The sequence below is a fragment of the Calidris pugnax genome, unplaced genomic scaffold, assembly GCF_001431845.1.
Source record: "Calidris pugnax isolate Ruff unplaced genomic scaffold, ASM143184v1 scaffold27, whole genome shotgun sequence".
NCBI classification, from domain to species: Eukaryota; Metazoa; Chordata; class Aves; order Charadriiformes; family Scolopacidae; genus Calidris; species Calidris pugnax.
The window spans coordinates 12,878,208-12,905,668 of record NW_015090893.1 but is presented as its reverse complement, the minus strand read 5'-3'; the positions used below and the strand labels follow the sequence as shown (position 1 = coordinate 12,905,668).

The 27,461-nt window shown below is 50.1% G+C and overlaps 1 protein-coding gene and 1 long non-coding RNA gene across 2 annotated transcripts; both read right to left on the bottom strand.

The window, feature by feature from the left end:
- Nucleotides 1-1,929: 1,929 nt before the first annotated feature.
- Nucleotides 1,930-4,781, bottom strand: LOC106891579. The gene is made up of 2 exons (XR_001412724.1): nt 4,278-4,781; nt 1,930-2,273 (listed from the first exon to the last, which is right to left on the bottom strand). It is a non-coding gene; the product is annotated as an uncharacterized LOC106891579 (long non-coding RNA).
- Nucleotides 4,782-4,872: 91 nt separating this feature from the next.
- On the bottom strand, nt 4,873-25,978 carry CSF1R (colony stimulating factor 1 receptor). Its single transcript, XM_014948227.1, has 22 exons — nt 25,802-25,978; nt 20,620-20,865; nt 19,542-19,826; nt 18,871-19,007; nt 17,961-18,120; nt 16,888-17,077; nt 15,730-15,845; nt 15,338-15,458; nt 13,839-14,029; nt 13,081-13,193; nt 10,803-10,929; nt 10,192-10,296; nt 9,766-9,876; nt 9,333-9,495; nt 8,648-8,748; nt 8,384-8,502; nt 7,483-7,605; nt 7,249-7,360; nt 6,834-6,933; nt 6,139-6,244; nt 5,318-5,688; nt 4,873-5,174 (listed from the first exon to the last, which is right to left on the bottom strand). Exons 1-21 carry the CDS (start codon nt 25,848-25,850, stop codon nt 5,557-5,559), a joined length of 2,907 nt encoding a protein of 968 aa, XP_014803713.1. The 5' UTR covers nt 25,851-25,978; the 3' UTR covers nt 4,873-5,174; nt 5,318-5,556.
- Nucleotides 25,979-27,461: the final 1,483 nt, after the last annotated feature.

The following is a 27,461-nucleotide window of genomic DNA, read 5'->3' as shown; positions in this document are numbered from 1 at the left end:
GGTGGGCCGGGCCAGCTTCTGCAAGGTTTGGGCAACTCTCTGGCTTGAGAGTTTATTTGTGCAGGTTGGAGGTGTGATGCTGGTGGCTTTGACTGCTGTTAATGACCAAAGAGCTGTGTGCTTCCAGAGTGTCACAATAGCTGCTGCCAGCGTGGGTCTGTCTCCCACCTTGCTGAAGGCTGCGACCGCCTCCCGAGGTGTGCGACGGACCCACTGTTCAGCAGTGGGAAGAGTTTCTCTCCCTGCAGAAGAGAGAGGTGTTCCTGGTAGCAGGGAGCACGCACGGTGCCGTGCACGGGATTTTTCATGCTGAATCTTGCTTGCTGACTTCTTTGTGCATATTGGTGGCAGGGCAGGGGGTGTGGGAGCAACCAGGAAAGTCAGACAGCTGAGAGGATTCCCCCAAAACGTTCTGTACAGATTAGTTTAGGACACTGACTCCTGCTTGGAAATCTCGCAGAGCTGTCACATGCGTTGGCTGCGGGAGTCTTTAATCGAGGAGAAGCTGTGCAGCTTTAACACGCTGTATCTGGGGAGCCTCCCTGGGGGCTGCACTCCTGGGTCCAGGATTGTGGGTGCTATTGCTGCAGAAAGTTTCTAGAATTCTTTGTCCCTTCACATAAGCACTAATAATTTAGAAGCTGAAACATACAATGAGTGAAAAGTGTTCTCTACGTTAAGGTAAGAAATGACTGGGTGAGCCCCAGGGGAGCCAGGCTCCTTGGAGGTCTCTATGAGCACTGTGTGAGGTGGTGGCCGTGGAAAGGGGAAGGACACTCAAAATGTCCCTGCTGTCTGCACAGACAATTTTTTTAAAAAATATTTTTATTTTAGCAGTTTCATTCTGTTCAAGGACTTGAGTTTCTGTCGTCCTCTCCTTAGAACAGAATCACAAAGACTGTGGGATCAAGGAGGAACGATGAAAGCAGCGTCACCAGAGCGAGCAGGGCTGGGTGTTCCTCCCTGGGGGGAGCTGCATCCACAGAACAGAATCACAAAGACTGTGGGATCAAGGAGGAACGATGAAAGCAGCGTCACCAGAGCGAGCAGGGCTGGGTGTTCCTCCCCGGGGGGAGCTGCATCTGTGTGTGCAATCTCACCACTCTGTCAGGTGTCAGGGCCAGAGAAGTCTCATCCTCATCCAGGTTGCTTTATCTGCTCCTTGAGAGGAGTGGGGCCAAGACCTCTGCCCCTGCAGCATGTCTGAAGAACACCTTGGGCTGCAGTCCTAGTGTGTTGTCTCCTGCCAGCTCCCTGTTGCTGGTGATGAAGGTGGATGGGTGGTAGCTGTGACCTGCAGAGGAGAGGAGGGGGATGCCAGACTGCTAAGTTGCCATCTAGGGAGTTTATTTTGTCTGAGTGAGCAGTGGGGAAGATTCAGAGGCTTGTGGTGTGGTTGAAAATTCCCTTCTGTGAAGGGGAACCTACTGAGTACCGTACTGTTAAAGTAAATGTATTAAGTCTGAGAAATGCAGTAATTATGGCTTGGGGTTTTTCTGTTAAGAACATTAACTTATTATAAGAGACATTAGTGACTTTTTTCAGTCAGTGATAAAGTTTAATAAATTATCTCCAATTTTTGGGGTGAAACTGTGGCTGAGTGACTTGTTGTTTTTTTTGTGTACAAGACCTGGAAGATGGCAGTCAGAGCACAAACACCAGGTGGATGTACACCACCATTCCAGTCTGCACTGCCATGTGGTGGGCAAAAGCCTGGTGTTCTCAAAAGCAAGGTGTTCGGAGAGGAGCAGCTCAAGATGTTGCTTGGGCCATCTCACCAGAGTGTCAGGTAATATTATTGTGCTGCCACACGGCTGTCTCAGACACTGACTGTTGTCAGATGTCCCATCATCAATTACCCCCCCGTTATATCTTCACATAGTGACTACTTCATTTTTCCCAGTTACAGACAGGCCAGTCAGAGCAAAGTGCTTTAAAACCTTGCTTTTATTAAGTTGTTTTTTTTGTATTACACAAGGTGGAATGGTTTTGAGAACTGGTAATGAGATGTTTGGGGAACTGGAGCAGAGTTGCAGGGTGTGAGAGGCTGGGCCAGTGCATCACCCGTGCTCGGATCCCTTCCCCTCCGAGAGCAGTCCTTAAACCCTCGGAAGAGACTTGTTCTGTTAAACATCTTAGTTTATTCTTTATAATGCTGGCAGATAGAAATAGGTTAGCTTGTTATTTAGTAAGGAGGAGCGAATCACTTGGTGTTAGCATAAGACCAGGTTTAACAGAATCAGAAGTGGCCCACAGCGTGTGGCTCAGGCCACCTGCCCTACAGTGGTGTCTCACTGTGCTTTGCCTCAGCCCTTGTCAGTGTTTGTACCTGGAATATAGATCCTCCCCCCACCCAGGCTGGTGAAGCTACAAAGGTCCATTAGCTGCTTCTTAGAGCTCCACAGGACCGGGTGGCTGGGGCAGTAGTAAGCCTGAACAAGAGCTAGATCAGAAACAAGTTGAAGGGCATTAGGCCCTAGCTTATGGGGAAAAAAAAGAAATTACCTCAGTGGTACTATTAAAATATGCCCAGGAAAATATGTACAAGAGCATATCTGTAATTGTGACAAAGGCAGTGATTGCTACATCTTTAATACTTCAGAAGGTTTGTAGGATATGTGTCATCTTGATCATTTCCAGATCTGTTTAAGCTGCCATTCTTTCCTGGATTGGGTTTGTGTTCAGAAGAGCACTGGTTACCTCTCTGTTTTACCTGAGAAATCACTGCCCCTCTGTCCTGCTACTGCGGTACAAGGTCACATAACCCTGGGGTTGGCTCCTTGGCTCGCTTCACTCAACCCCTGCAGAAGCACCAGCTGCAGAGAGGTAGATTGCATGAGGAAAGGTAGAGGTTAATGCATATTTAATGCTAAGTAGAGGCTTTACCTATATCTACACACTCGCTCTGCCTCATCCAGAGCCAGACAGACAAGAGAGCAGGACCACCAAGAAACTGGTGTGTGCAGCAGTTCCAGCTTCAGGACTTGAAATTTCAAGGCGTGCTCATAAAACACAAGGGTTCAGTCACGTGAGTGACTTTTGGAAATGTCTAAGGGCTGGGTGTTCCTCCCTGGGGGGAGCTGCATCCACGTGTGCAATCTCACCACTCTGTCAGGTGTCAGGGCCAGAGAAGTCTCATCCTCATCCAGGTTGCTTTATCTGCTCCTTGAGAGGAGTGGGGCCAAGACCTCTGCCCCTGCAGCATGTCTGAAGAACACCTTGGGCTGCAGTCCTAGTGTGTTGTCTCCTGCCAGCTCCCTGTTGCTGGTGATGAAGGTGGATGGGTGGTAGCTGTGACCTGCAGAGGAGAGGAGGGGGATGCCAGACTGCTAAGTTGCCATCTAGGGAGTTTATTTTGTCTGAGTGAGCAGTGGGGAAGATTCAGAGGCTTGTGGTGTGGTTGAAAATTCCCTTCTGTGAAGGGGAACCTACTGAGTACCGTACTGTTAAAGTAAATGTATTAAGTCTGAGAAATGCAGTAATTATGGCTTGGGGTTTTTCTGTTAAGAACATTAACTTATTATAAGAGACATTAGTGACTTTTTTCAGTCAGTGATAAAGTTTAATAAATTATCTCCAATTTTTGGGGTGAAACTGTGGCTGAGTGACTTGTTGTTTTTTTTGTGTACAAGACCTGGAAGATGGCAGTCAGAGCACAAACACCAGGTGGATGTACACCACCATTCCAGTCTGCACTGCCATGTGGTGGGCAAAAGCCTGGTGTTCTCAAAAGCAAGGTGTTCGGAGAGGAGCAGCTCAAGATGTTGCTTGGGCCATCTCACCAGAGTGTCAGGTAATATTATTGTGCTGCCACACGGCTGTCTCAGACACTGACTGTTGTCAGATGTCCCATCATCAATTACCCCCCCGTTATATCTTCACATAGTGACTACTTCATTTTTCCCAGTTACAGACAGGCCAGTCAGAGCAAAGTGCTTTAAAACCTTGCTTTTATTAAGTTGTTTTTTTTGTATTACACAAGGTGGAATGGTTTTGAGAACTGGTAATGAGATGTTTGGGGAACTGGAGCAGAGTTGCAGGGTGTGAGAGGCTGGGCCAGTGCATCACCCGTGCTCGGATCCCTTCCCCTCCGAGAGCAGTCCTTAAACCCTCGGAAGAGACTTGTTCTGTTAAACATCTTAGTTTATTCTTTATAATGCTGGCAGATAGAAATAGGTTAGCTTGTTATTTAGTAAGGAGGAGCGAATCACTTGGTGTTAGCATAAGACCAGGTTTAACAGAATCAGAAGTGGCCCACAGCGTGTGGCTCAGGCCACCTGCCCTGCAGTGGTTGTGTCTCAGCCCTTGTCAGTGTTTGTACCTGGAATATAGATCCTCCCCCCACCCAGGCTGGTGAAGCTACAAAGGTCCATTAGCTGCTTCTTAGAGCTCCACAGGACCGGGTGGCTGGGGCAGTAGTAAGCCTGAACAAGAGCTAGATCAGAAACAAGTTGAAGGGCATTAGGCCCTAGCTTATGGGGAAAAAAAAGAAATTACCTCAGTGGTACTATTAAAATATGCCCAGGAAAATATGTACAAGAGCATATCTGTAATCGTGACAAAGGCAGTGATTGCTACATCTTTAATACTTCAGAAGGTTTGTAGGATATGTGTCATCTTGATCATTTCCAGATCTGTTTAAGCTGCCATTCTTTCCTGGATTGGGTTTGTGTTCAGAAGAGCACTGGTTACCTCTCTGTTTTACCTGAGAAATCACTGCCCCTCTGTCCTGCTACTGCGGTACAAGGTCACATAACCCTGGGGTTGGCTCCTTGGCTCGCTTCACTACATAACCCTGGGGTTGGCTCCTTGGCTCGCGTCACTCAAACCCTGCAGAAGCACCAGCTGCAGAGAGGTAGATTGCATGAGGAAAGGTAGAGGTTAATGCATATTTAATGCTAAGTAGAGGCTTTACCTATATCTACACACTCACTCTGCCTCATCCAGAGCCAGACAGACAAGAGAGCAGGACCACCAAGAAACTGGTGTGTGCAGCAGTTCCAGCTTCAGGACTTAAATTTCAAGGCGTGCTCATAAAACGCAAGGGTTCAGTCACGTGAGTGACTTTTGGAAATGTCTAACTTGGCTGCAACTTGTATTTAAAAAAAAAATATAGAAAACACAAACAGCCTCCAGCCTCGGGGTGGGGAGGCAGGTGACAGGGACCTCTCTACCTTGCAGAGAGGGAGGGTGTTATCATCCTGACAAGGGTGGGGAGGCAGGTGACAGGGACCTCTCTGTACCTTACAGAGAGGGAGGGTGTTATCATCCTGACACCTCTATGCTACGCTTGAGATAGGACTTTGGGGACCCCTACCTTGCAGAGAGGGAGGGTGTTATCATCCTGACAACTCTATGCTACGCTTGAGATAGGACTTTGGGGACCCCGTGGTGAGTCTTGGTTTTGGGTCACCACCCTTTTGTCGGGGGAGTCAGTAACACTCGTACTTCAGAAAGCCCAGCAAGGGGAGCCAAAGCAGAAGGTGCCTGTGTCCCAGGGCAGAGCAGAACCGTGCGCTGGGAGGACAGGGATCACCCCGGGGCGACGGTACCAGCTTAACAGAACTGATAGTTGTTGCTCTTGAGAAGGGGCTGGCCGCTCTCCTCCTGCTCGCAGGACTCCTCGCAGCAGCCCGAGGTGTCGCAGCCGCTGTCTTCCTCGGCGGCGGAGGGGAGGTTGGTGTAGTCCTTCAAAGCAAAAACAACCCCAAGGGTGTTTCAGTCCCTTCCTTATGACATGGTGTACAGAAACCCATGGTGTAGGACATGGGTTTCTGCAGAGATGACCAGCTGGGGATGCCAGCTCGACACTGCCCTTTGCTGTGCCAACAGGGCATGGCTGGCTGGCAGGACAGGTGCCGTTTGTCCAGCTGCACACCAAACCCAGGGGAAGGGGTTGGAATTAGTGGTGCTGGTAGTCCTATAGCCACCCATAGAGGTTGCTGCAAAGCAGCTGTATTTTTGTGTCCTTTGGTCATGACTTAACCCTTCAGCAAAGGGGAAATCTGGATGCCTTTGGGTGCTTTCCACCAACACTAAACTGCTCCCATTGGTTAAAGAGAGAGATCACCAGGAATATTGTTCACATAGTGGGAAAGCTTGTCCCCCTTCCCCATTTTCCTCTCCAAAGGTCCTCACCTGCTCCTTGTGCACCTCCAGTTCTTGCTGAATGAAGCAGCCGATCTGGTCGAAGGTGGGTCTCTGGGTGGGCTCCAGGCTCCAGCACGCCTGCATGATGTTGTACCTGCAGGGCCAAAACAGGGACAGGGTGGTTGCACGGTGCTGCTGGAGGGTCTGCAGGCTCTTCCCTGCAACACTTTGTGTTTCAGGCACACAGCACTTGTCTTCCTGTCTATAAAACCTGTGGTTGGTGCATGTGCAGTGCTCCAGGGATAGGTGAGCACAGAAGTGCAGAGAGAAAACTTCTCTGTCAACAAGTAGCTTTATGCCTCCAGTACTTTTTTCTTTAAGCTTAAGCTCATTCCTCTCCTGTAACCTACTCTGGCTTGTTTTCTCTAACTCCTAGGGTCAAAAGTAGTTGACTGAAACAAAGAAAAATCCACCAAGTTCAGGATTGTAGACATATAACATGAGCTCCCCCATCTCCTGCCCATAAACAGAAGAAATACTGGATGGAGCATCATAACTGACCGCTCCAGATCTTGCTTTCCTAGAGAAGCAAGGATCAGCCTGGTGGGATCCAAGATGGATCTGAAAGGTAGACAGATCTGGAAGAAGCAAGCAGACCTGTGACCAAGGTCCCTGTCTGACCCCACAAAGCATCTCCAGCCACCCTGACACCCATCATGTGCAACTTGGTGCATCCAACTTACATTTTCAAGGGAGCAAAGTCGGGCCTGGCCATCTGGTATCCCTGCTTCACCATGCTGTAGAACTTGCTGTTCACCACCATGCCGGGGTATGGACTTTTACCTGTGGTGGTAAGAGGAGCAGAGGTGGCTCTCAGATCAGAGGCTTTGAGGCTCCAACCTTGTGGGGTGAGAAGCAGCAGCCTGGAGCATCGCCTGAGCCAGTGCTGCTTGTTCTGAGGGAGTTCTGAGCTACAGCGAATCATCCAGGACCCACTGTTTTTAATGGTCCCTCTGGAAGCGTGAGGTAGTGTTTTATAGCCCTGATAAAACCTAGATTTTTGTCAACCACTCTCCTTTCTCGGAAATTTTTCTGCAGAGGCGTTAGGACAGTGGTAAGCAGTGGAAAACAAGAAAGGTTTGCAAGCTTCTTTCTTACCAAGGGAGAAGATCTCCCAGAGGAGGATGCCGTAGGACCACACATCGCTCTGCACTGTGTAAATGCAGTCAAAGATGCTCTCGGGGGCCATCCATTTCACCGGCAGGCGGGCCTGGAAGAGCAAAGGGTCCTGCAGACTGGGACAGACTGGTAGCTTACGCTACACCCTGTCCTACGTGCTCCAGCTGCACCCTCCCCTTGGTACCTCCTCTTGTCCCCGTTTCAGTGACTTACATTGCCTTTCACGACATAGTTTGAGTCATTCATGATATCCCGGGCCAGGCCGAAGTCGCAGATCTTGGCGACCCTTCCATCTGATACGAGCACATTCCTGGCTGCTAAGTCACGGTGGATGCACTGGGGAGAAGACAGAGCAACTGAGACCCAGCCAGTGTCCCCCAGTGGTCCCAGCTAGTGTCCTACAGCCCAGGCCTGTCACCACAACACCGCTTATGGGGGGGACAAGGGGAGCCCGTACTGCTTGAAAAGCCCCTGTGAGAGGCACTGCATTGTGTAGAAGGAGCATGGGCTCTCTTTCAACTGCTTCATTTGCGGCGCTAAGATGTTGTGACATTTCATGCCACGTCCTTTAATCACTCGTGGGGCCATTGTCCTCCCCAGGGGAGGAGGCTCGGAGCCAGGGGCTGTTGACACAGTGCCCTCATCTCTGGAACAGTCACACGGCTGGTTACTCTCCGATGCTCGAAGTGAGCCAGCTCTGGCAGACAGCTCAAACTCAATGGCCACTTTCAGTTCCTTGTCCCTGGGGCAGTGGGGAAGCTGCCAAGGCGAGAAAGCTTCGCCTCAAAGTTCCTGACCTCGTGTAAAAGCTGAGGAGAAAACTTTGAGACCAGCACGATGCACAGCCCTGGGTTCCCCCCCAATAACACTGCCCTGCCCAGAGCCAGTGGGAGACAAAAGCTCTGAAGGGGACACCAGACACCATGGCCAGGTGTGTCTGAACCCAATAAATGGAGTGGAGCGGCCCATTTCCAGCAGCAGCTCACTTGCTGGAATCCAAAAACCCCATCCAAAACCATCCTGAGCCTCATGGACCCAGGATGGATGGTGCCTGCTGGCTGGACCAGCGTTTCCCAGTTAGGGTGCTGGGGGCAGTTGTCCTCTTGGCACTCACGTTTTTTGATGCAAGGAATGCCATGCCCTGGGCCACCTGGCTGGAGAACTGTAGCAGGTCAGAGAGATTGAGGGGACGGAGGTCCTCCCTGATTTCATCCTCTTCCTCTGAGCTTTTCCCTAAAATTCAAAGCAAAGTTTCAGAGTTGCTGCAAACCTGGTGAGTAACACAAGCTGTGCTGTAACCTGGTTCCCTGGGGATAAACCAGATGGGATGGCCAGAATAAAAGAGTCATGAATACACAGAAATGAGCCTGTAACTCACCCCTGGCTTGCGCGGAATCTGATGATGCTGAAGATGATGATGATGACACAGGCCTCATTTCAACATATGTTTCCAAACCTTGGCTTGAAAAGCCACTGTCACTGATTCAGAAGAAACAGAGATGGAGGCAGGCTGTTAGCAACCCTCCAGAAGTACCTTCTGCCCTTCTACACATCCACCCAGAGAAGAAAACACATCCCTGCCTGCAAGAAGTGGCTTAGCTAGAGGCTTCAGGGCAAAGGAAAAGTCAATGCTGAGGCTGATTCAGAAAGGGGACCTAGGTGCCCTGCGATATGAGGGGGTCCAAGCACTGCTCCCCTTTTATCAAGGGATTGCCCTTGGCTGGTGGGGAGTGCTCAGCCTCTTGTCCTACAAAACCCACACAACCAAAAGTGCAGGAAGCTGAAAAGTTCTGGTTCCAGATTGCAGGGGGACAGACCAGATTGAAACCTGGATTTATTGTTGTTGAGGGATGTTCAACAATTGCTTGCAAAGACTGGAAAACTTGGCACTGTAACCAAGTCTAAACACACACATCCCCAGTGGCTTTTACAACCTCGTATTTCTGCAAGTCCCCAGACCCTTGGCCTTGATCTTGCCCCAGCAGAGCCCTCTCAGGCTTCTCCCAGCAAGTCCCCAGGCCCTGCATTGCTCAGCCCTGTGCCCATCAGAACTCTGCTCTTACCTGCGGATGTATTTCTTCTCTACATCCACATTTTTGTAGTCAGCAGCGCTGTCTAAAGAGGTGTCCAGAGCCGAATCCTGAATAATTATGGATTCAGCCTTCTTCCTCAAGAAATTCAGCAGATCTCCGTAGCGACAGTACTCGGTGATGACAAGGATTGGGCCTTGGAGAGAGGCAGAAAGGGTTCATTAAGAAGCGATGCTGCTGTGACCTGTCCTGAGGACTGCTTTCCCTGGGAAGGGCAGCAGAACCCATACTGCACATAAGCATAACTGGAAACGGCCAGTCCACAAGCCCTTGTAAAGTTATAGGTTCAAAAAGACCACCAAGCTCATCAGCTGTCTCCGTTGTGAGACTGAGGAGGGGGTAACAGTCTCAGAGGAGAAGGCCATGGGGAGGGGTCCATGGGGGAAGCAAGGCTGTGGGATCCTACCTCCATGGGTACATGCTCCCAGCAGATTCACAATGTTCTCGTGGTGTCCCAAGTGACTCATGATCTTCAGCTCAGACATGAGAGCCTCCTGCTCATCTGTGTCTGCCGATGCTGTAAGACAAGAGGAGAAGAGCTGTGTGAAGGAGGGAGGGACAATGAAGAGATGATGGGGGAGGACAGAAAGAGGTGCAGTCAGGGAGATGGAACTAAAAGAGGAGATACATTCAGAGAGGAAACTGTCCTCTGTGCCTCTGGCCACATGTGTCCCCAAAAATTACATGACTCCAGTGCCCAGTACTCATCACAGAAACATCTAGAAAGTAGAATTTGCAGCCTGGGAGCACCAACATGTGTGGTGAACACACACTATGTCCTGCCTAAGTGAGCTTGGGGGATTTCAGCCTCTGCAAGTTGCTCTGGGCTTACATTTTAGCATCTTCACAGCCACTTTGAGGACCGAATCTTCTTTGCCCAGCCCAAAAGCAGTGGCTTCTACCACTTTTCCAAAGGCTCCTGCTCCAAGAGTTTTTCCTGCAGAGGGAAAAAAAAAAAAAGAAAAAAAAAAAGTGCTTATAAGATGCTTTATAAAAAGAGATTGAACAGTTGTCCTGCACGCAGCCTTGAGGAGGATGTATGGTGGGTGGAGATTCCTGCTGAGCTCAGACAAGATGACACATCCCTTAGTCAGGAGCTGGTTAACATCCGAGGGGAACTCTACTGTAAGCAAAGATGGTATGAAAGAGGCCACGTCCAAATGTGGGCTCACCAGCTTTATGTATTATGAATGACCCCAGATGCAAGAGGAGGGACATGGTCCTCTCAACCTTCCTTGGAGCAATGTAGGGCCAGAGGGAGGTTGGACCCTAACATTTGCCACCCTGTGTGGAAGAGGGCAGCAAGGCCTGGTTAAGGATGTTGCTTTAATGTCTGGATGCAGCTTTGGATGTTGCCCATTTGCTTTGGCTCTGTCCCTTGGAACATTTCAGCTCTGTGGCGAGCTGCACACCACCAGGCAAGTGGCAAGGAAGGTTTCTTACCAAACTGGAGGTTATTCCTGGGAAATTCCCATTTTTCATTGTATGGCAGCTGAGTGGGATCAATAAAGATGTAGTTATTCCCTTCACAGGCCTCAATGATCTTCCACCGCACCTGGTACTTGGGTTTCTGTAAGGGAGAGACACCAATTATTCAGTGTTCCTCGAGCCCTGAGGGTTCCCCCGTCTCCACGTGCACTCTAGCTCTCACACTGCGGGCATGGAGAGAATACTTCAGTTTCAGCCCATCAAATATTCCTTGCTTTGAAGCTGGACTGAGTGAGAGAGGCTTTGTCTGGACAGCCTGGTCCCTTTGCTGCTACAAAGTCCCCCCAAGACATAACACATGACTGAGGGAGGCTCTCTTGCCTCTTTCTTGCCTCCTGGCCGTTGCCCTCATTTGGGAGAGCCAGCATGTCCCACCAGACCAGTGGCTGACAGTGCCCAGCTGGTGCTGGAGGGAGATGTCCCCTCTCTGTCTCCTTCCTTGGTACCCTGGGTTGCTGAGCACAGCAGAAAGGTGGAGCTGGCCCAGCCCCGCTTTCCTTACAAGGGAAAGAGAAGTAAGAATTTCTTCTCTTTTCCACGAATCTCGTGGCAGAAGTAACCAGCAAGGACAGAGAGAAGCAGTGCTGGAGCCCATGGGCAGAAGCAGTTGCCAGCTTGTGCTGGGTGTTGTCATTCACACTGGGAGGGCTCAGGAGCCCAGCTGGAGGCACAAATACAGAGAAAGGCAGTGAAACAGCTTGGCATGAGAATACTGCGTGTGGCCTTTCCTCCTGGACAAGGAGAGGACTCGCACCCCACAGCAGCAAAGGTGGTCTCAGATCCACCAAGACTGACAGGCAGTGAAACAGCTTGGCATGAGAATACTGTGTGCAGCCTTTCCTCCTGGACAAGGAGACAGGAGAGGACCCACAGCCCAGAGTGGCAAAGGTGGTCTCAGGTCCACCGAGACAGACCCAGGGAAGCATGGGTGGAGTGGCCATGGCTGTGATGAATCACATCATGCCCCAGCGACTGGGAGGTGTGTGCTGAAGTGTTCTCCTCACCACTTCCCCTGGGTAGTTGCAGAGAAGAAATGTGGCATGTGGGTGGATGTTCAAAGCTGGGTTAGCACAGGCATGAGTGACCAAAACTGAGACAAACAGATATGCAGTTTTGATGGAAAGTATCCATTTGTTTTCTCCCCAACACTGCTTCTTTTTCCTTTGCCTGAGATTTGAACATCCATGCCCATGCAGGCTGCTGAAAGTTGGCCCAGGCAGGATGCTCCAAGCAGCAGTTTCTGGTGGAGGTCCCTCACAAACAATTGTCACCTGCACTCAGGTTATTTGCTGTTGCCCATTCCCAGAGGGTGAGCACTGCTGCTTTCTGCTCTGATGCTCACCGAGCACTGCAGGAATCAACCAGGGCTCAGGAAGCCCATGGCTGAGACAGATAAAATTATTTATAAACAGGTACTGCTTTCTCTTGGGTTTGCAAGGCCTTCCTAAAAGCTGTTTCTTCAGAGCTGTGCTTACACACCCACCCACCTCTCCCTCTGTCCCTGGACTACTGGCCAAAGACAGCTCTGCCTGTAAAGCTCTACGTGCTCATTTGGGAGAGGGCTCTACTGGATCTTCCCACAACCAGCATCAGAATTTTGCTGCAAAATTTGCAGCCTTGATGGGCTGTCAAAGGAAGAGTGCCAAAAGGGAGAGCTGAAAACCAGGAGATTTTCACCCACTGATGTAGCAGAGGTGGCTATTGATTGGAACAGTTTACGGAAACAACTGAGAAAGAATCCAAATGCTTAAAATGAGCCTTGAAGAGAAAACGGGGCAAGTTCTTATATAAAAATAGTGACCAAGACTTCCTGGAGACAAACGCCTTCTAACATCATCCTGTTTCCCCATAACGACAGCTTTTTATAAAGCAGGGAGAAGAATAAAAAGTTGATGCAAGTTGCAAACCACTTTTTTTTTTTTCCTCCTTAATTCACTCCAGCTGACAGCACAGAGTGAACACCTTTGTCTGGCACCAAGACTTATCCACATTGACCTCTGGCTACAAGACTAAGCAGAATGGGAGTGGTGTTAACACACTGGGTTTGGTGCATAAGCCTTGTCCTGCAGCAGGAAACTCCTGGGGGGAGTTGGGAGGGCAGAGGAGAAGAGGGAGGCAGCTTGCCTGGTACCTCCAAGGTGAATGCTCCCTGCCTGTGGCTGCCAGCAGAGCCAGGGAGGTCCCTGGGGCTGGGCAGGCCCTGCAGCCCTTGCCACACAACAGGGAATCTGACCTGGTTGTACTTGTAGAGGAGGAAGAGGAGGAGGAGCAGCAGCAGGACTGATGTGCCTATGCAGGTGGAGAGAATGGGGCTGAAGAGTTTGTTTGGGGGTGCCATGATGCTTCCTGGAAAAGAAGAAAAAAAGCAACCAGTGATGAGTAAAATACTCCTGTTTCAATCCTATCTCCCATCCCTCTTCAATCCCAATCCCATGCAAAATAAACAGCATTTTGCCCAGCTGTCCACTTAGGGTTCCCCTATATACAACACAACCCAGCGCTGGCCTCGGAGACACCCAAAAGAGCTGCTGGGAACTGAGCGAAGTTCTTGATCCCAAACTCAAGACTGCAAGTGTTCCCCACTGTGCACCCCAATTTCCACACAAACAGCACCAGGTGCAGGTCAGACTGACTGGGGACCAAGATCTGCACAGCAAGAAGAGGCCCATCAAGAGATGCAACCCCTGGACTCCAGTGAGCTGAGCAATGGCTCTCTGTGCCCTGAAGCTAGGTCCTGTGGTTATAAGGTGTCCATGGCACAGCTCAGCCAGAAATTCCCACATGGCTCCTAGGACTAACAAATATCAAAGCCTCCCACCTTCTGTCAAGACAGAGGGCTTGTGGAATCTATTTCACCTCTCTTGCAAGACAGTGGGGATATAAGTATCCCTAAGGAGACATATAGACAGTAGAGATATATGAAGATGCCCCTCTCCCCCTAAAACTCCCAGGTTCTCCCTCACTCTGCCAAGCTACCAGTTTGTATCTTACTGGTGATGGTGAGTGAGTGAAACATGTCAGAAGCATTCCCTTCTCTGTTAATGGCCACGCAGCAGAAGGTGAAATTGGCACCCAGCTCCTGGAACGGGACCACGCTCTCCACCTCCACCTCTCGGAAGGGCAACGTGTTCACCACCTGGGGACTGGAGTCATTCAGCAGCAACCTATAGTTCTCGTTGTATCTGCAGAGACACCGAGGAGAGAGAATGAGCATTCCTCTGCAGCACAGTTGCTCATAAGGGAATTGATGCCTGTATGAGACTAGAGAGGAGACACTGGGAATTAAGGCTGCAGTTCTATGAGACAAATTACTCACTGCCTGGTTAAAAGACCTCTCCCTGAACATCAAAGCCCTGTATAGACAGAGCCTTAATTGCCTTTATATGGCTACAGCTGCGGCAGCAGTTCCCTCCTTGAATGGGGCTGGTACTGAGACACAACTACCCCTGCCCAGGCAGCTACAGTTGCCTACCATCACACCATAACTCAGTAAACCTGTGGAGCCTCAGACCTGTGGAGGTCCCAGAAAGAGGACTAGGACCAGCCGTGATGGTGAGTGAGTGAAACATGTCAGAAGCATTCCCTTCTCTGTTAATGGCCACGCAGCAGAAGGTGAAATTGGCACCCAGCTCCTGGAACGGGACCACGCTCTCCACCTCCACCTCTCGGAAGGGCAACGTGTTCACCACCTGGGGACTGGAGTCATTCAGCAGCAACCTATAGTTCTCGTTGTATCTGCAGAGACACCGAGGAGAGAGAATGAGCATTCCTCTGCAGCACAGTTGCTCATAAGGGAATTGATGCCTGTATGAGACTAGAGAGGAGACACTGGGAATTAAGGCTGCAGTTCTATGAGACAAATTACTCACTGCCTGGTTAAAAGACCTCTCCCTGAACATCAAAGCCCTGTATAGACAGAGCCTTAATTGCCTTTATATGGCTACAGCTGCGGCAGCAGTTCCCTCCTTGAATGGGGCTGGTACTGAGACACAACTACCCCTGCCCAGGCAGCTACAGTTGCCTACCATCACACCATAACTCAGTAAACCTGTGGAGCCTCAGACCTGTGGAGGTCCCAGAAAGAGGACTAGGACGTAGCTCTACAGCAACCTACACTAGGCATTTCTCCAAGGGACTCACACGTTCCTCAGAAAAGCCTTGGGGGAATATGAATCACAGGTGGCTGAAGGCTTCAAGCTCAAGACTTTAGGAATAGTGCCTACCTCCTCTCCTCAGGCAGTCTTCAAGAGCCTCTTTTTTTAGCAGGGCAACATTCCCATTGCTGTTACTGAACAGGCTCTGCTGCGTTGCCTGTAAGCAAGCCCACGTGGTGCTGCTCAGCCTCTTTTTTTAGCAGGGCAACATTCCCATTGCTGTTACTGAACAGGCTCTGCTGCCTGTAAGCAAGCCCACATGGTGCTGCTTGGCAAATGCCAGCAGAGCAAGGGCAAGTGCACACCTTGGAGGTGCTCAGTCTCCTAGGCACTTACCTGTCGGAGTGAATGGGGCAGTGGTACCACTCAATGCGTGGAGCAGGGTAGCCAATGGCCATGCATTGAAGGATGCTGGAGTCATTGGCTGGCACCTTGATTTTGCAGACCCTCGGAGGAGCTGTTGGGGAAGGCAAGATAAACGGTGAATGCTGGGATCAGAGGAAGAGCACGTTCCCTGTGCTCTGATTTACTTTCCATGTGTGCAACAATAAAACACCAGGAAACTCTGTGCTATGCATAGGTTTGAGCTGGGTCCCAGATGCAGTCTGGCTGTGTGTCCTGTGGGGATGGGGCTGGAATCACCCTGATACCCCAACCCTACTTGCTGCCAGCTGGGCAGCAGCCCCAGGGCAAGCAGGATGAAAGAACGGGCAACACCAAGCACTTACATTTCATAGAGATGCTGAAGGTAACTGATGCATTGGTCTCATTGTTGAAGGCATAAAATGTATAGAGACCTCCCTCTTCTTCCTGCAGGCGGTTCAGGAAGAGTGTGTTGTTATACCTGCTCACACAGAGAGAGTAAACACCATGAAGAAAGCTGTGCTGAGGCAACTCAAGCACTCACAGTCTTCGCTCAGTGAGATGCAGCTGCTTCCTGAGCCCAGGAGCAGGTGAGCACTTCCCGGAACTAATCCCAGCCCATGAGTGGAATCTGCTACTTGCTTCTTCAGGAGAAGCAGGGAGGGTCTGATTTTATGTAGAAGAAAGACCATTTGCGCTTCTGAAAGGCTACAGGTGGGTGAAAGTTCAGAAAGAAAGGAGAGTCGAACATCTAAATCGTTGCCTTTGAAGGGCCAGAGGATGCTGGTCCTCCTGCCTTTGACAGAATTCCTCCCATTTCGTAGCCCATCAAGTCATGGTCCCTAGTGCCGGGTGCCCTCTGCCCCCAAACCCATTTCTCAGACCCCAATGCAAGAAAGAATTTGCCCTAAAACCATCATGCTTACTGAGTGGCACAGTTCCTCTTGTGGATTATTTTGGGTTTCTAAGAAAACGAAAGGGGAATTGCCAAAACTCCCCACCAAACTGAATGATTCTCTTTCTTTCAGTCTCCTTTCAGCCTCAGTTGGCTGTAGTCTTCGGAAGAGTGGGGCTGTGCCCTCCATTAGGTCTTATCCATACAACAATATTCCTGGCTTCTCTTGACATGGGACATACAATGCCACTCGGTACATACACTCTCCAGACAGCAGAGAATGGGACAGGTCTGAGGAGCACTGAGGGAATTCATTTTTTTTACTGTTCACACACCCCTGCAATTTCTTCTTGCAAGAAGAGTGCAAACTTGAATAATGACTTGTGATAGCGATTTCCACAAGGTTTTCTAAAGAGAAGGCTGACAAGTTTGACAGAGGTGGTGTCCTCCTTGACCTGATCACTGTGGTTTGCTAATAATACAGGAAAGAGAAGACAGAAAGGCAGAATAGTTCCCCTCTTTAAAACCAGAGTTTTCTGTGAGCCAGTAGCATGGGCTCTGCCTGTCTCACCAGGAAAGCATTGTTGGAAACACAACATAGACAGCGTAGGAGAGAGACAAGACATACCAGTTGTTTCCAAACATCATTTGGCCCTTGAATGTGGTACTCCCAGAGTTCTTCAAGGGGTTCGTGTGCTCCCAGCCCCAGTAGAGAAGTTTTGGGTAAGCCTCAATGTTGACCTGCAGGTTCAGACTCTCTCCCAAAGCAACCTCCTGGCTGGTGGCTTGCACTGGGGTCAGGAACACGTAACCTCTCTCTGCAGGATGGAGGAGAGCATGACCATCACCAGGCATGTCCAGAGACCTCAAACATGCTTATACCAACTTCATAACTGGACCATTATTGGAAAAGGCAGCTGGGAGACTGCAGGAGGGAATGAGGCATTACACAGGTTATATTGCCAAAGGAGTACTTTTAAGTTGCTTCTTTCTCATGGCAGCTTGGACTACTCTCGGCCTGAGGAGATCTTGAATATCTTAGTGAACTCTTATGGGGAAAGAGGTTTTACATGCTGTATTTTACATGCTGTATCAAAATAAGTGATGAGGCTAAAACTGTATCTCCTGACCATCCAAAAAGACAGGCCCCTTAGCTAAACTAGCTTCTCACTTGGAAATGACTCAGACTAAGCCCTCTTTCTGAGCCATGGTATGCAGCGGCTTTAGGTCACCAGCAAACCCCAGCCTGCAAGCTGTGAGGATGAATTTTCCATCTTGAGATGCATCTAGTGGCACCGCCCAAGTCGCAGAAGGCAAAGACAGGGACTGGGAGAACAAGGAACTGCACACTGCAGGAGCAGATCGGGTTTGAGACCATCTGAGGAACCTGAAGGTACACAAGTCCATGGGACCTGTTGAGATACTTTGTTTTAAAGCTGTTTTTAAACACACGGAAAACTGGGAAGAGCTTTCCAATTCTTCATCCAGAATCCAAAATGTGTTCTGCTACCCCTCAAGATGAGAAAGGAACACCGGTTCCTTTCCTGGCAGCTCCACAGTTCTCATGTGAGCCTTCAGGCACCAGCAAGAATGATATTTCCAACAACAAAACTAGGAACAAGATGGAGGTAGCAGCAGCAAGTACTCAAGGCTAGGTGTGATTCAGCCCACGCCTTCCTGGTCTCTTGGGGAAGCACTCACCTACTACCTGAAGTGTTGTGGAGGCATTCCTGACTCCTGCTGAGTTGTTAGCTACACAAGTGTATTTCCCACTGTCTTCCATGGTCACCGCTGGAATGGACAGGATGTCACTGATGAAGTAGTTCTCATTTTCATAGCTACGCTTTTTATCGCTCCTGACCTGGAGGGAACATCAGGCATTTTCTTGGAAGGGCAGAAGATGGAACTGAATATTTATGACAAACAAATACCCACTCCCTCTTGTTCTGCGCTACTGAACTTTGTTATAGAGCCCCTGACATAGAAAGCCATCTGTGGGGAGACCAAGAGACATATTAAACCTAAGTATTCAGGGCAGGTATTCCATGGCTGTTAGGGTTATAGCTATTGTCAGCCTTCTACTGCAAGTCAGCTTTACATTGTGTGATCCTCACATATCTTGTATATCATTTCAACTCCTTAATAAAGACATCAGGTATAATAAGGACTGCCAGCAAACCTAATCTCACCATCTAGCAGTTGAGAGTCAGGACAACAGAGATTTTGAAATGCATTCCCTTTCTTCACCCTTATCTTTTCTCTGGGGAACTGTCTGTCCTAAACATTTTTGCTGCTTTAGAAGCCCAGGCAAGGCTGGGTGGAAAAACGTTGCCTTAGTAGGTGCTGTGGCTCCTGTTCAATGAACTCAGCTGAAACATGTTTTCATTCTCTCTTGCAGCAAGATTCTGACAACAGGCAGACATTTCTTAACCCTGTATCATCTCAAGGAAAGGATGGCCATATTGGGATTTCTACAGCTTGTCTGAATAGCTGCTTTGGTTGGGCAGTTCAAGGTTTTGCTGCAGGTGACTTGGGTCTGGGTAGTTCTTACTGCCTTGTGTCTCCCAGTTTCCAGGAAAGCCCTGTACCCCCTTGAAGCTGCACAACTTACGCTCTTTGCTGCTGTCACCCATCTGATGTCATACTTGTGGGAAGGAGCAGTTACTCTGCAAGTGACTTCGAAACGTTCACCCACGATTCGTACGTGGTCTACAGGGTCCATCATCACTGACACAGGCTTCTCCAGTGCTACACAAAGGCAAGGAGGGAAAGATTCAACGTCAGATGATCCAGTGACCCCGTGTGCTCTGGAGACTCCCCAGGGCCTGGCTACCTTCTCCTTTCCACCCTCTTCAGCTTCTTTAGCCCTGGCCTTCTCCTTCCCTAGGGATCATCACTCCTTTTTGTGCATATCTCCATGTCTAAGGTTGGGGAGAGCACAGCAGTCAGCACTGTGAGTTGAAAGCGAACCTCCTGCCATGGTTACGTCCTGAGCATCAGGGCCTGAGGACTTGCAGAACATCAGGGAGACAGGCAGACTTTTTTCTCTATTCTGTGATAGTGCCTGCAAACATTTGAACACTGCTGAACCCCTGGACACCCACCCGAAGGAGCCAATTTTCAAGAAGCTGGTAGAATTTTGCCTCCATCAAATACCCTTTAAAGATTGCAGGTTCAGAAGGTCTTTCCTACCACTGGTGAGGAGGTCTTCCTTAACTATCTACTGTGGCCAGCTTAGCTATTGCTGTCTCCCTGCAGACAGCAGAAACCCCAATCCTTTACCTTCTTCCACAATCAGTCTTATTTTGGATGACTTCTCCGTTTTTCCATTTATCACCGCTTGGCATCGGTAATAGCCCTTCTGCTTGCTTTGCACATTGTAGAGTGTTATTCCTCTCTCAGTACTGAAAGAATAGCTGGTCTCGGGTGAGAGAGGAGAGGCGTCATCCCTTATCAGAGTCACCCTGGATCCGTACTCGGGGGCCGTGATGAGACAGGGGAACTCAGCACTACCACCTTTGATCACGAAGGTCCGGAAATTTGGGACGTACCACACGTTATTGGGATCTGTGGAGGAAACAGGGAAGGTCAGAGAACGGGACCAGAAAATGCATTGAAGCTGAGAAACACATTCCAGTAAAAGCAAGTCTCCAGCACTGCTGCCCAGTGGGAGTTCGATGCTGGGGCAGCCCTGCTCAACGCCTGCCTGACTCAGCCTCCAAAAACTCGCACGACAAGCCCAATTCCAGCTAAGGCATTTGAGGAGAGCACAGCAGTCAACTCACGACTGCACACAGGCAAGAGAGAGCCTGAGAAGCACGCTTACCTCTAATTGAACTTTTCCCCATGGTGGTAGTTTTATTTACCTGACCTCCAGCTTCCCTGTCCAGGAGAGGCTCTCTGGTACAAGGGAAAGGGTGAACTCAAGTGGTGGAGCTTACCACAACATACCTTCTGGGGTAAAAGGATATTTGGGGTTCAGGTCACATTGTGAGGATGTGATTCACATGATTTTCCCTTATCTGGGGTACTGACAATATAGTTCTCAGATTCCTAGATCTCACTGCTCATTACAACACCAAATGGACTTTCATCCTTGTTTTTTCAGGAAGGGAAGCCAAGGTAAATGGAGGGAGAGGTCCAGGTCATTCACAGATACCCATGAAGCGTAGATGCTCTGTACTCTATACCAGTGCTTTAGCCACAGGCCCTGTTGTATGGAGGATCACGTGGTTGTGGGTGAGCCCCTTCCCCAGCAGAAGCCTGCACTGCTCCCCCAAACACAACCATATAGAGGATCTTTGTAATGGGGAGGCTGTTCTGCCAGCATATGTGGGAGGAAGGAAGGAAACACGGTTACCTCTCACAAACAGATGCACAGTTGCAATGCCCTTGTCGCTGCTGTTGACATAAGCACACTTGTAGGTGCCTGTATCCCTGTAAGTGGCCTTGGGAATACTGAGTGTGCTGCTGGTGTGGTTGCTGAATGTATCCTTTCGGCCCTCCCATTCCACTTCTGAGTCTCCTGAGCAGTGCAAGGTGACTGGATCACCCGTGTTGACAACCACAGCAGGGAGGTCAGGGCTGATCACTGGGGATCCCGAGCCTACGGAGGAAAAAGAGAAAGAGTGAGGATGCAGAAACGATCCGTAATGATGCTCTGTTGGAGTTCGCACTGCTGAGGATGATGTTCACACTGATGGAATAGCTCAGCACCAGGATGGGCTCGGGATTCAAACTGGCTTTTTGGCTTGCATCACTCTGGCCATTCTCCATCCCACCAGACCCATATGACCTGATACTCCAAGGCATGAATTTCAGGGGAGAGGGGAAACCCCACATATGAACACTTAGGGCATTGGGACGGGGAAAAAACCTCAATCATCTGGAGCTGATTAGGTCAGATGCTAACTTGGAGATTATTCCTGTTGGGTTTCGCCTCTTTGCAACAGTTTTGCATTTGTGGCAGAGCTGGAGCTATTGTGTGAAGCCCGTAACACCACTTGGTGAAGTTTAAGCCCATTTTCTCAAGGTTTTCTTTGTTGCATTGGTGCTGCGATGAGCTAGAACAGACCTGGAGAGCTTCTGCAGAGCAGGAGGTCAGTGTATGCCTGTTGGGAAGATTGGCTTTTTGGTGGCTGGGTGGTAGATTTTGAAGGACACCTACTTATCCCTGATCATAGATTCAAACTGCATTTTCCTCACAGATACCACGAAAGCATTATGAAGTGAGTTAGCATCATTATTTGTATTTGGGGGTGGGGAACTGAGGCACAGTAAAAGCTAAATGGCTCATGAAAGCCTGTAGCTGCAGCTGTGTGGACATCACACCAGGCCACACTGACACTGGCAATCCAACCCAACTGGACTTCTGATGCCATCTCTACTCAAGGATGGCTTCTCTGCTGGCTGAATAAAGGGGAACCAGGGTCCCACTCCAGCCCTTGGTGTCAGAGGGAAATATTTTTTCCCTGTTTTGCCCCGTCAGCGAGTTCTTTGAGTCACCACCTATATTTAGGGTAGGGGGGAAGTGAGAAATGAATCAGTGCCGTGGGGCTGGGGAAGAAGTGGTACTGCCACCCCCACGCCAGACCTTCGGGGAGGACAGGAAACACATTGCAAATGGCTATCTGTGCTCGGGGGGCTCTGTACCCCCCCTCCGGCCCCTATCTAGGGCTATTCTCCCACTTCTGCTTTCCTTCCTGGTGTCTAACCCATCCTCACGTCTTAAAGGGACACACACTAAGGTTCAAATTAGAGCAAGCAGAAAAGTAGCTGCCCAATTTGTCAATTCATTGCTTGTTGAGGAGGTCACTGCAGGCAGTGCTGCTCTGGAGTGGTGGCAGCAGAAAAAAAGGGGCTGAGTTTGGTCTTGTGATGCCTCAAACTCCTGCAACAGACTGCTCTGAGCTCGCAGGAGCTCTTTAGTTGGAAGACTTGTCATCAAAATGAACATAAAAGCCCCAATCATCAGGAAATGGGAGAGGGCAAGACACCATATAATGGCACTGTAAGTCCAGCTGCACTTGGATATCCTTCAGGGGAAAGGGGATTAGTGTCTGAGGTACATGAGATGCGTCCTGTGCTCAGGGCTGTGACACCAGAGCCCATCCATAGAGCCCCAAAAGCCTCATCTAAGCAGTCTCGGGATGATGCATCCCTTCATGTAACACAGGGTTGGGAATGTGAGACTCAAGGCCCTGGAGAACATTGTTGGTGCATGACCATGAGAACATTGTGATTGCAGTTGTCCAGGGGAAACCCAAACAAGGCCCGGATCAAACTCACTGGCCCTGAGGGAAGAAGCAGAAGACAGGGAGCTTCGGAGCATGGAATATTTGACATTTTATCTCCCTGTTTTTTGGTGGTTTGTGTGTGTGTGTGTGTGTGATGCTTTTATCTTTCTGTGGAAACAGGAAAAGCCTCATTTATTCCTGGAGTGGAGAAAAACATATCCCAGAATCCTCTACAAAGCCACATTTTCCACATATCTGAAGTACAACATTCTTCCCTTTTTGCTAAGCTTTATTTTCTAGCAGGACTTGACATATTTCTGTTGCTTTAAGTCTGTCACTGGATGCTTTTTCCCCTGACCTGCTCTCCTCTTTAACTGTCCCTCCACATCCAGGACTTCAACATTTGATGGGGGAGCCAAGCTCTGACTCAGAGCTGCATTCAAACTGCCTCAGGGAAAGACCATCTTGTAACTGCTTCTTGGTTTGGCCGCAGCAGTTGGACAAGAAAAAAACCCAAGAGTCATGTCATTCTCCATCCTGGTTGTCATCGATCTTCAGTTACTACTGACATGCTACGGCCAGAAGAGGCTCAGGCTAAGTGCCCCCCATAACAGTGAGGAAGCCAGAAGCCTCCAGGCTATCACTGGAGACTCCTGTCAATGTCACAACCACCACACTGAATGCAGGATACGCCAGGTGAAGGCCACCCAAGTGTTCACTCCTTTGCATGTGCTGAGGGATGAGTCAGACCAAGCAGGTCCCTTTCCAGAATGGGGAAGCAGGGCTGCTGGGGGAGGCTTTCTCCCTGCTGACCAGTGTGCAATCTTGCACGAAGCCCAAGGATGTCTCCCTGCTGCTCTCCAGCAGCTTCCGCAGCATTGCCAGTAACTGCTGGCCAAAGGTTTTACCACACTTGGGTTGTGTAACCATGACCTCTAGTTACAGCTGCAGACTGTTCCTGCCTCTCCCATGCCAGCCAAAACATTGCTTTCCTCTGCTTAGGGTTTGGAAATGGTGAGGGAGAAGTGAGGGCTGCTAAGACAGAGAGGCTCAAGCACCTTACCACAGAAGCCAGTTATCAGACCATGATTTTGTCCTGGGGGATATCTAGGCTAAGGTCTTTCCCTGGGAGAAACCCATACCAGGCCTGAGCTCCCCTTGCTCCCTCCTCAGTGATGGCAAGAAAAAGCTTGGTTTCTGGCAACGTCTTCCCCAGAGTCATCTACAGTATCAGGGGAAAAAGGGCGCTCACTACATCTCTGCTTGGGCTTCTACTTCAGGCATTTAAATTAATTCACAAGAAAACAAAAGGAATCCTAGGAAATCCTCTCAAGATGGCCAAGAACACCTATGTGAGCTCATCAGATTTCAGATCTCTCCTCTGCTTGATCTGAAGCTGGGATTTGAGCCCCTGACACTCCTCCAGCAAAAGCCCAGATCACAATGGTCATTCCACATCAGCCTTGGGTACTCTCAGAAGATGCACTTGCAATCAAGAGGTGGGAGAAGGATGTCGGGCTCTGGCTCCAGTTTGAGGCCATTGCTTTGGACATCCTTGGTATGCTGCAGACGGCCAGCAGTGGTGGTACTCAGACAAATGTGTGCCTAACACCCTAGGATGTCACAGCTAGTGACCCATGTTGCCCAGTCCCTCAAGGAACCTCCAGAAAGATCCTGACAGATACCATTATGATATCTCACAAATCTACATCAGACCTGCCTAGTCCCTACTATCTTAAAAAAAAAACGTAAGAAATTAAAACCCCTGCAGCCTTCACAACCCACTTCTCAGCACAGCAGACCTGGAAAAAGCCTGCTCAGCATGTCAGAGATGTGACTTGAAGTGAAACACCCTGTAGGACAACAACAAGAAGGATGAAAGCTTCCTAGGCTGAAAACTGCAGGGACTCAGGAAGGATACACTGCCTCCCTGATGAAAGCTTTCCCCACCGGATTGCCCCCTTCCAGGGGGTGCTTCCAACAATAGTCTCATTGTATGGGGAGCAAACTCAAAAGGATAATAAAGGAACGTGTCACACAAGATCTGAGAGGCTGCCAGCATTTAAGACGTGAGATTAGTAATACCATTTTCTGTCTGGTTGGTTGGTTGCAAACCTCAAAACAGGCTTAGTGACTCTTTCTTGAGGTTGATGGCTTATTGCCTCTTGGCCATCCCCACAGACCTCAAAAACCAGGCATATTCACCTTTCCCTCCTTGGCTTCCCAAGTTCTGTTTCTATCACAAGGTCTAACACCTGGCTCTCCAGCCCTGTTTTGTATGCCAGCGCCACCGGAAAACAGCAGTCCTCAGACATTTCCAGCCAGTTACAAGGTGCATCAGAAGATGCCCATGCAGCCGACTTGCCTGACTCTGTCACCTGAACGCCAAGCATCTCCAGCTCTTGCCCCATTTGGGCAAAGGGTTATTTTAGAGATGGTTTCCCTCAGGACACACTTTCTGCTGAACCCCTCCATACTCCTAACCCCCACCCAGCCCCAAACAGTGAGAAGTTTCCCTTTCCTATCTCCCCACTGCTGAGGCTCTTCCTACGCTACGTGCACCATTCCATACCCCTTGGCCTTATCCTGGCAGTGTTGCAGGCAGCCAAAAGCAAGCCCTCAGCACAGATGGCTCCAGAGCCAACACAGACTAGCAACAGACTCTCTTTCCACCACTGTCCTCCCTCTGTAATCACAGCCAGTTCTGGATGGTCTTCAGGAAGCTGCTACAGCCAAGTCTGCATTAAAAGCCAAGCTGGTGTCTCTTCCCTGCTGTTCCATAGAATAGAATCATTTTGGTTGGAAGAGACCTTTACGATCATCAAATCCAACTGTTAACCTAACACTGCCAAGTTACCACTAAACCATGCCCTCAGCTCTATGTCTACATGTCTTTTAAATACCTCCAGGGATGGCAACTCAACCATTTCCATGGGCAGCCTGTTCCAATAGAGCAGACATTGCAGCTCTTGCCTGCTCCCTGCCCGTTCCGAGGCTCCTCAAATCTGCCCACAGCAGCTGTGGCTGCCTCATGAAGCAGCCTCCAGAAGCAGGGACCATCCCAGCCCATGGCAGGCTTTTTGCAGACAAGATTGGGAGCCCGGCTTCACCCTCCGCCACCAGGAGCCAAGTGCCCATTAGTCCAACTTCAACATTGCCCCATCCCCACCAAGGCTGTCACCCTTCCTCACCTGAGGAGGGATGAAGCACTCACAGCCAACACTCAGGAAACCCTCCCCGAATCCCAAACCTGCCCCAGAGTAACATGGAGACACCAGAGGGGTTTGAGGGGCCCAGTGGACCTACCATGCCAGATGCCAGCTGCAGTGAGCAGCAGGAGGAGAGCAGGACCCATGTCCCCAGGGACTGCGGTGTCTCCAGCGTGGAACAGGGACACAGCTGAAGGATCCTCGCGAGCAGCGGGCGCCTCTCCTCGTGGGCACCGTCCCCAGCGCTCCCTTGGCAGGAGCTTCTCCTTTCTGAGTTGACCACAAGTTAAGAAATTCCCTTTTTTTGTTGTTTATTTTTGAAACGTGGAAAAAAAAAAAAAGCACGACGCTTTGAGACGTCACTGGTGACAAACCCCCTTGCCAGAGGTGGGTTTGTCACACATTCCCCAACATAGGGCCATCCTCCTGCTCAGAGAGGACTTCAACCCCAGACCTGGCAGGGGCCAGCACACCATGCCAAGGTTGAAGACAACCCTAATCTGTCTTGGCTACTGCCACCCAAGCCCCCAGGGACTGCTGCTCACTTGCTTAGGGACACAGAGAGCCAGGCTGGGACCCACTTCAGTGGGACATGTTTTACCATCCAGCCCAGTGGCTCTTGCTGGCTTCAGGTCCTGAGGAACCACACAGGAACACGGCTGACTCCCTCACAACAGTTTTACAAAGGTGACACAGCCTAGGGCAGCTCCCAGGTGGGAATAGGCCTGTGAAGATGACAAATTATTTTGGTTTAGCCAAAAGCATGATCCCAGGTGCAGAGATGTGTCCTGTGGCCACACAGGGTCACCCTCAAGTCTATTCCAGCACCATGCAGAGGTAGGGTTGAGCCCAACCAGCTGTAGGCTCTATTTCATTGCCCTCCCCTTGTTGGAGTCCAGCCTGTAGACCCTTCCTTGTCCCCAGCTGGGCTGGGGGACACACAGGGACACCCCCCTCTCTCCTCCCCCAGTAATTCCAACCCTAGTGCTCACAGCAACCCTATCACCACCAGGCAGCCACAGTGCTCAAACAAGGACACTTCACCACCCCAGGATCCCATCCCACCCACTCCTGCCTTGTTGGTGGGGAGGCTTTTTGAAGCTGATTTCTAATTAACAACCTGGCAGGCACCTGGGAGCAGTAATTAGGCACTTCGTTAACCCTCCCCTGGAATTTACCAAAACAGGGGGTGAGGGTACACTTGCAGCAAAACTGCTCTCCCAGGAACACTCAAGTCAGCAAGATGTTAGCAGGTCAAGTCAGACACAGGGCACCTCTTGCTCTCTGCTCTGCCTCTGAACAACCTCACACTGCAGTTCATGGTAGTTCATAGTAGCTGTAGGGTGAAAAGTTATGACCACCACCTGACAGGGCAGGTGAACACAGGGGAGGAAGGTCCTGCGTGGGGTCAGCCATAGGGCTCTGCCTTAGCTGCACCCAGCTGCAGCCCCATCAGCAGGGAGGTGACGGAGACATCAGCTGTGAAAAGTGGCCACTAGGAGATGGGCTTTTCCAAAATGTCTGTGCAGAGGGGGCTGTTGAATCTGCACCTGCAATGCAAAGGTGCCAGGCAGAGGAGTGCCCCTCAAACAGGAGGGGAATGGGCTTCTCCAAAGCAAGAAATTAGAGAGGTACCAGCAAGACAAGGTCTCGAGGCCAAGAGATGAGAGCATGGCTGACTGTGCTAGAGATGACTAAGAGTCATGGGGATGTGGAGAGAGCTCTTGGTCTTGGCCAGAAGGATGGCTGGAGAGCAT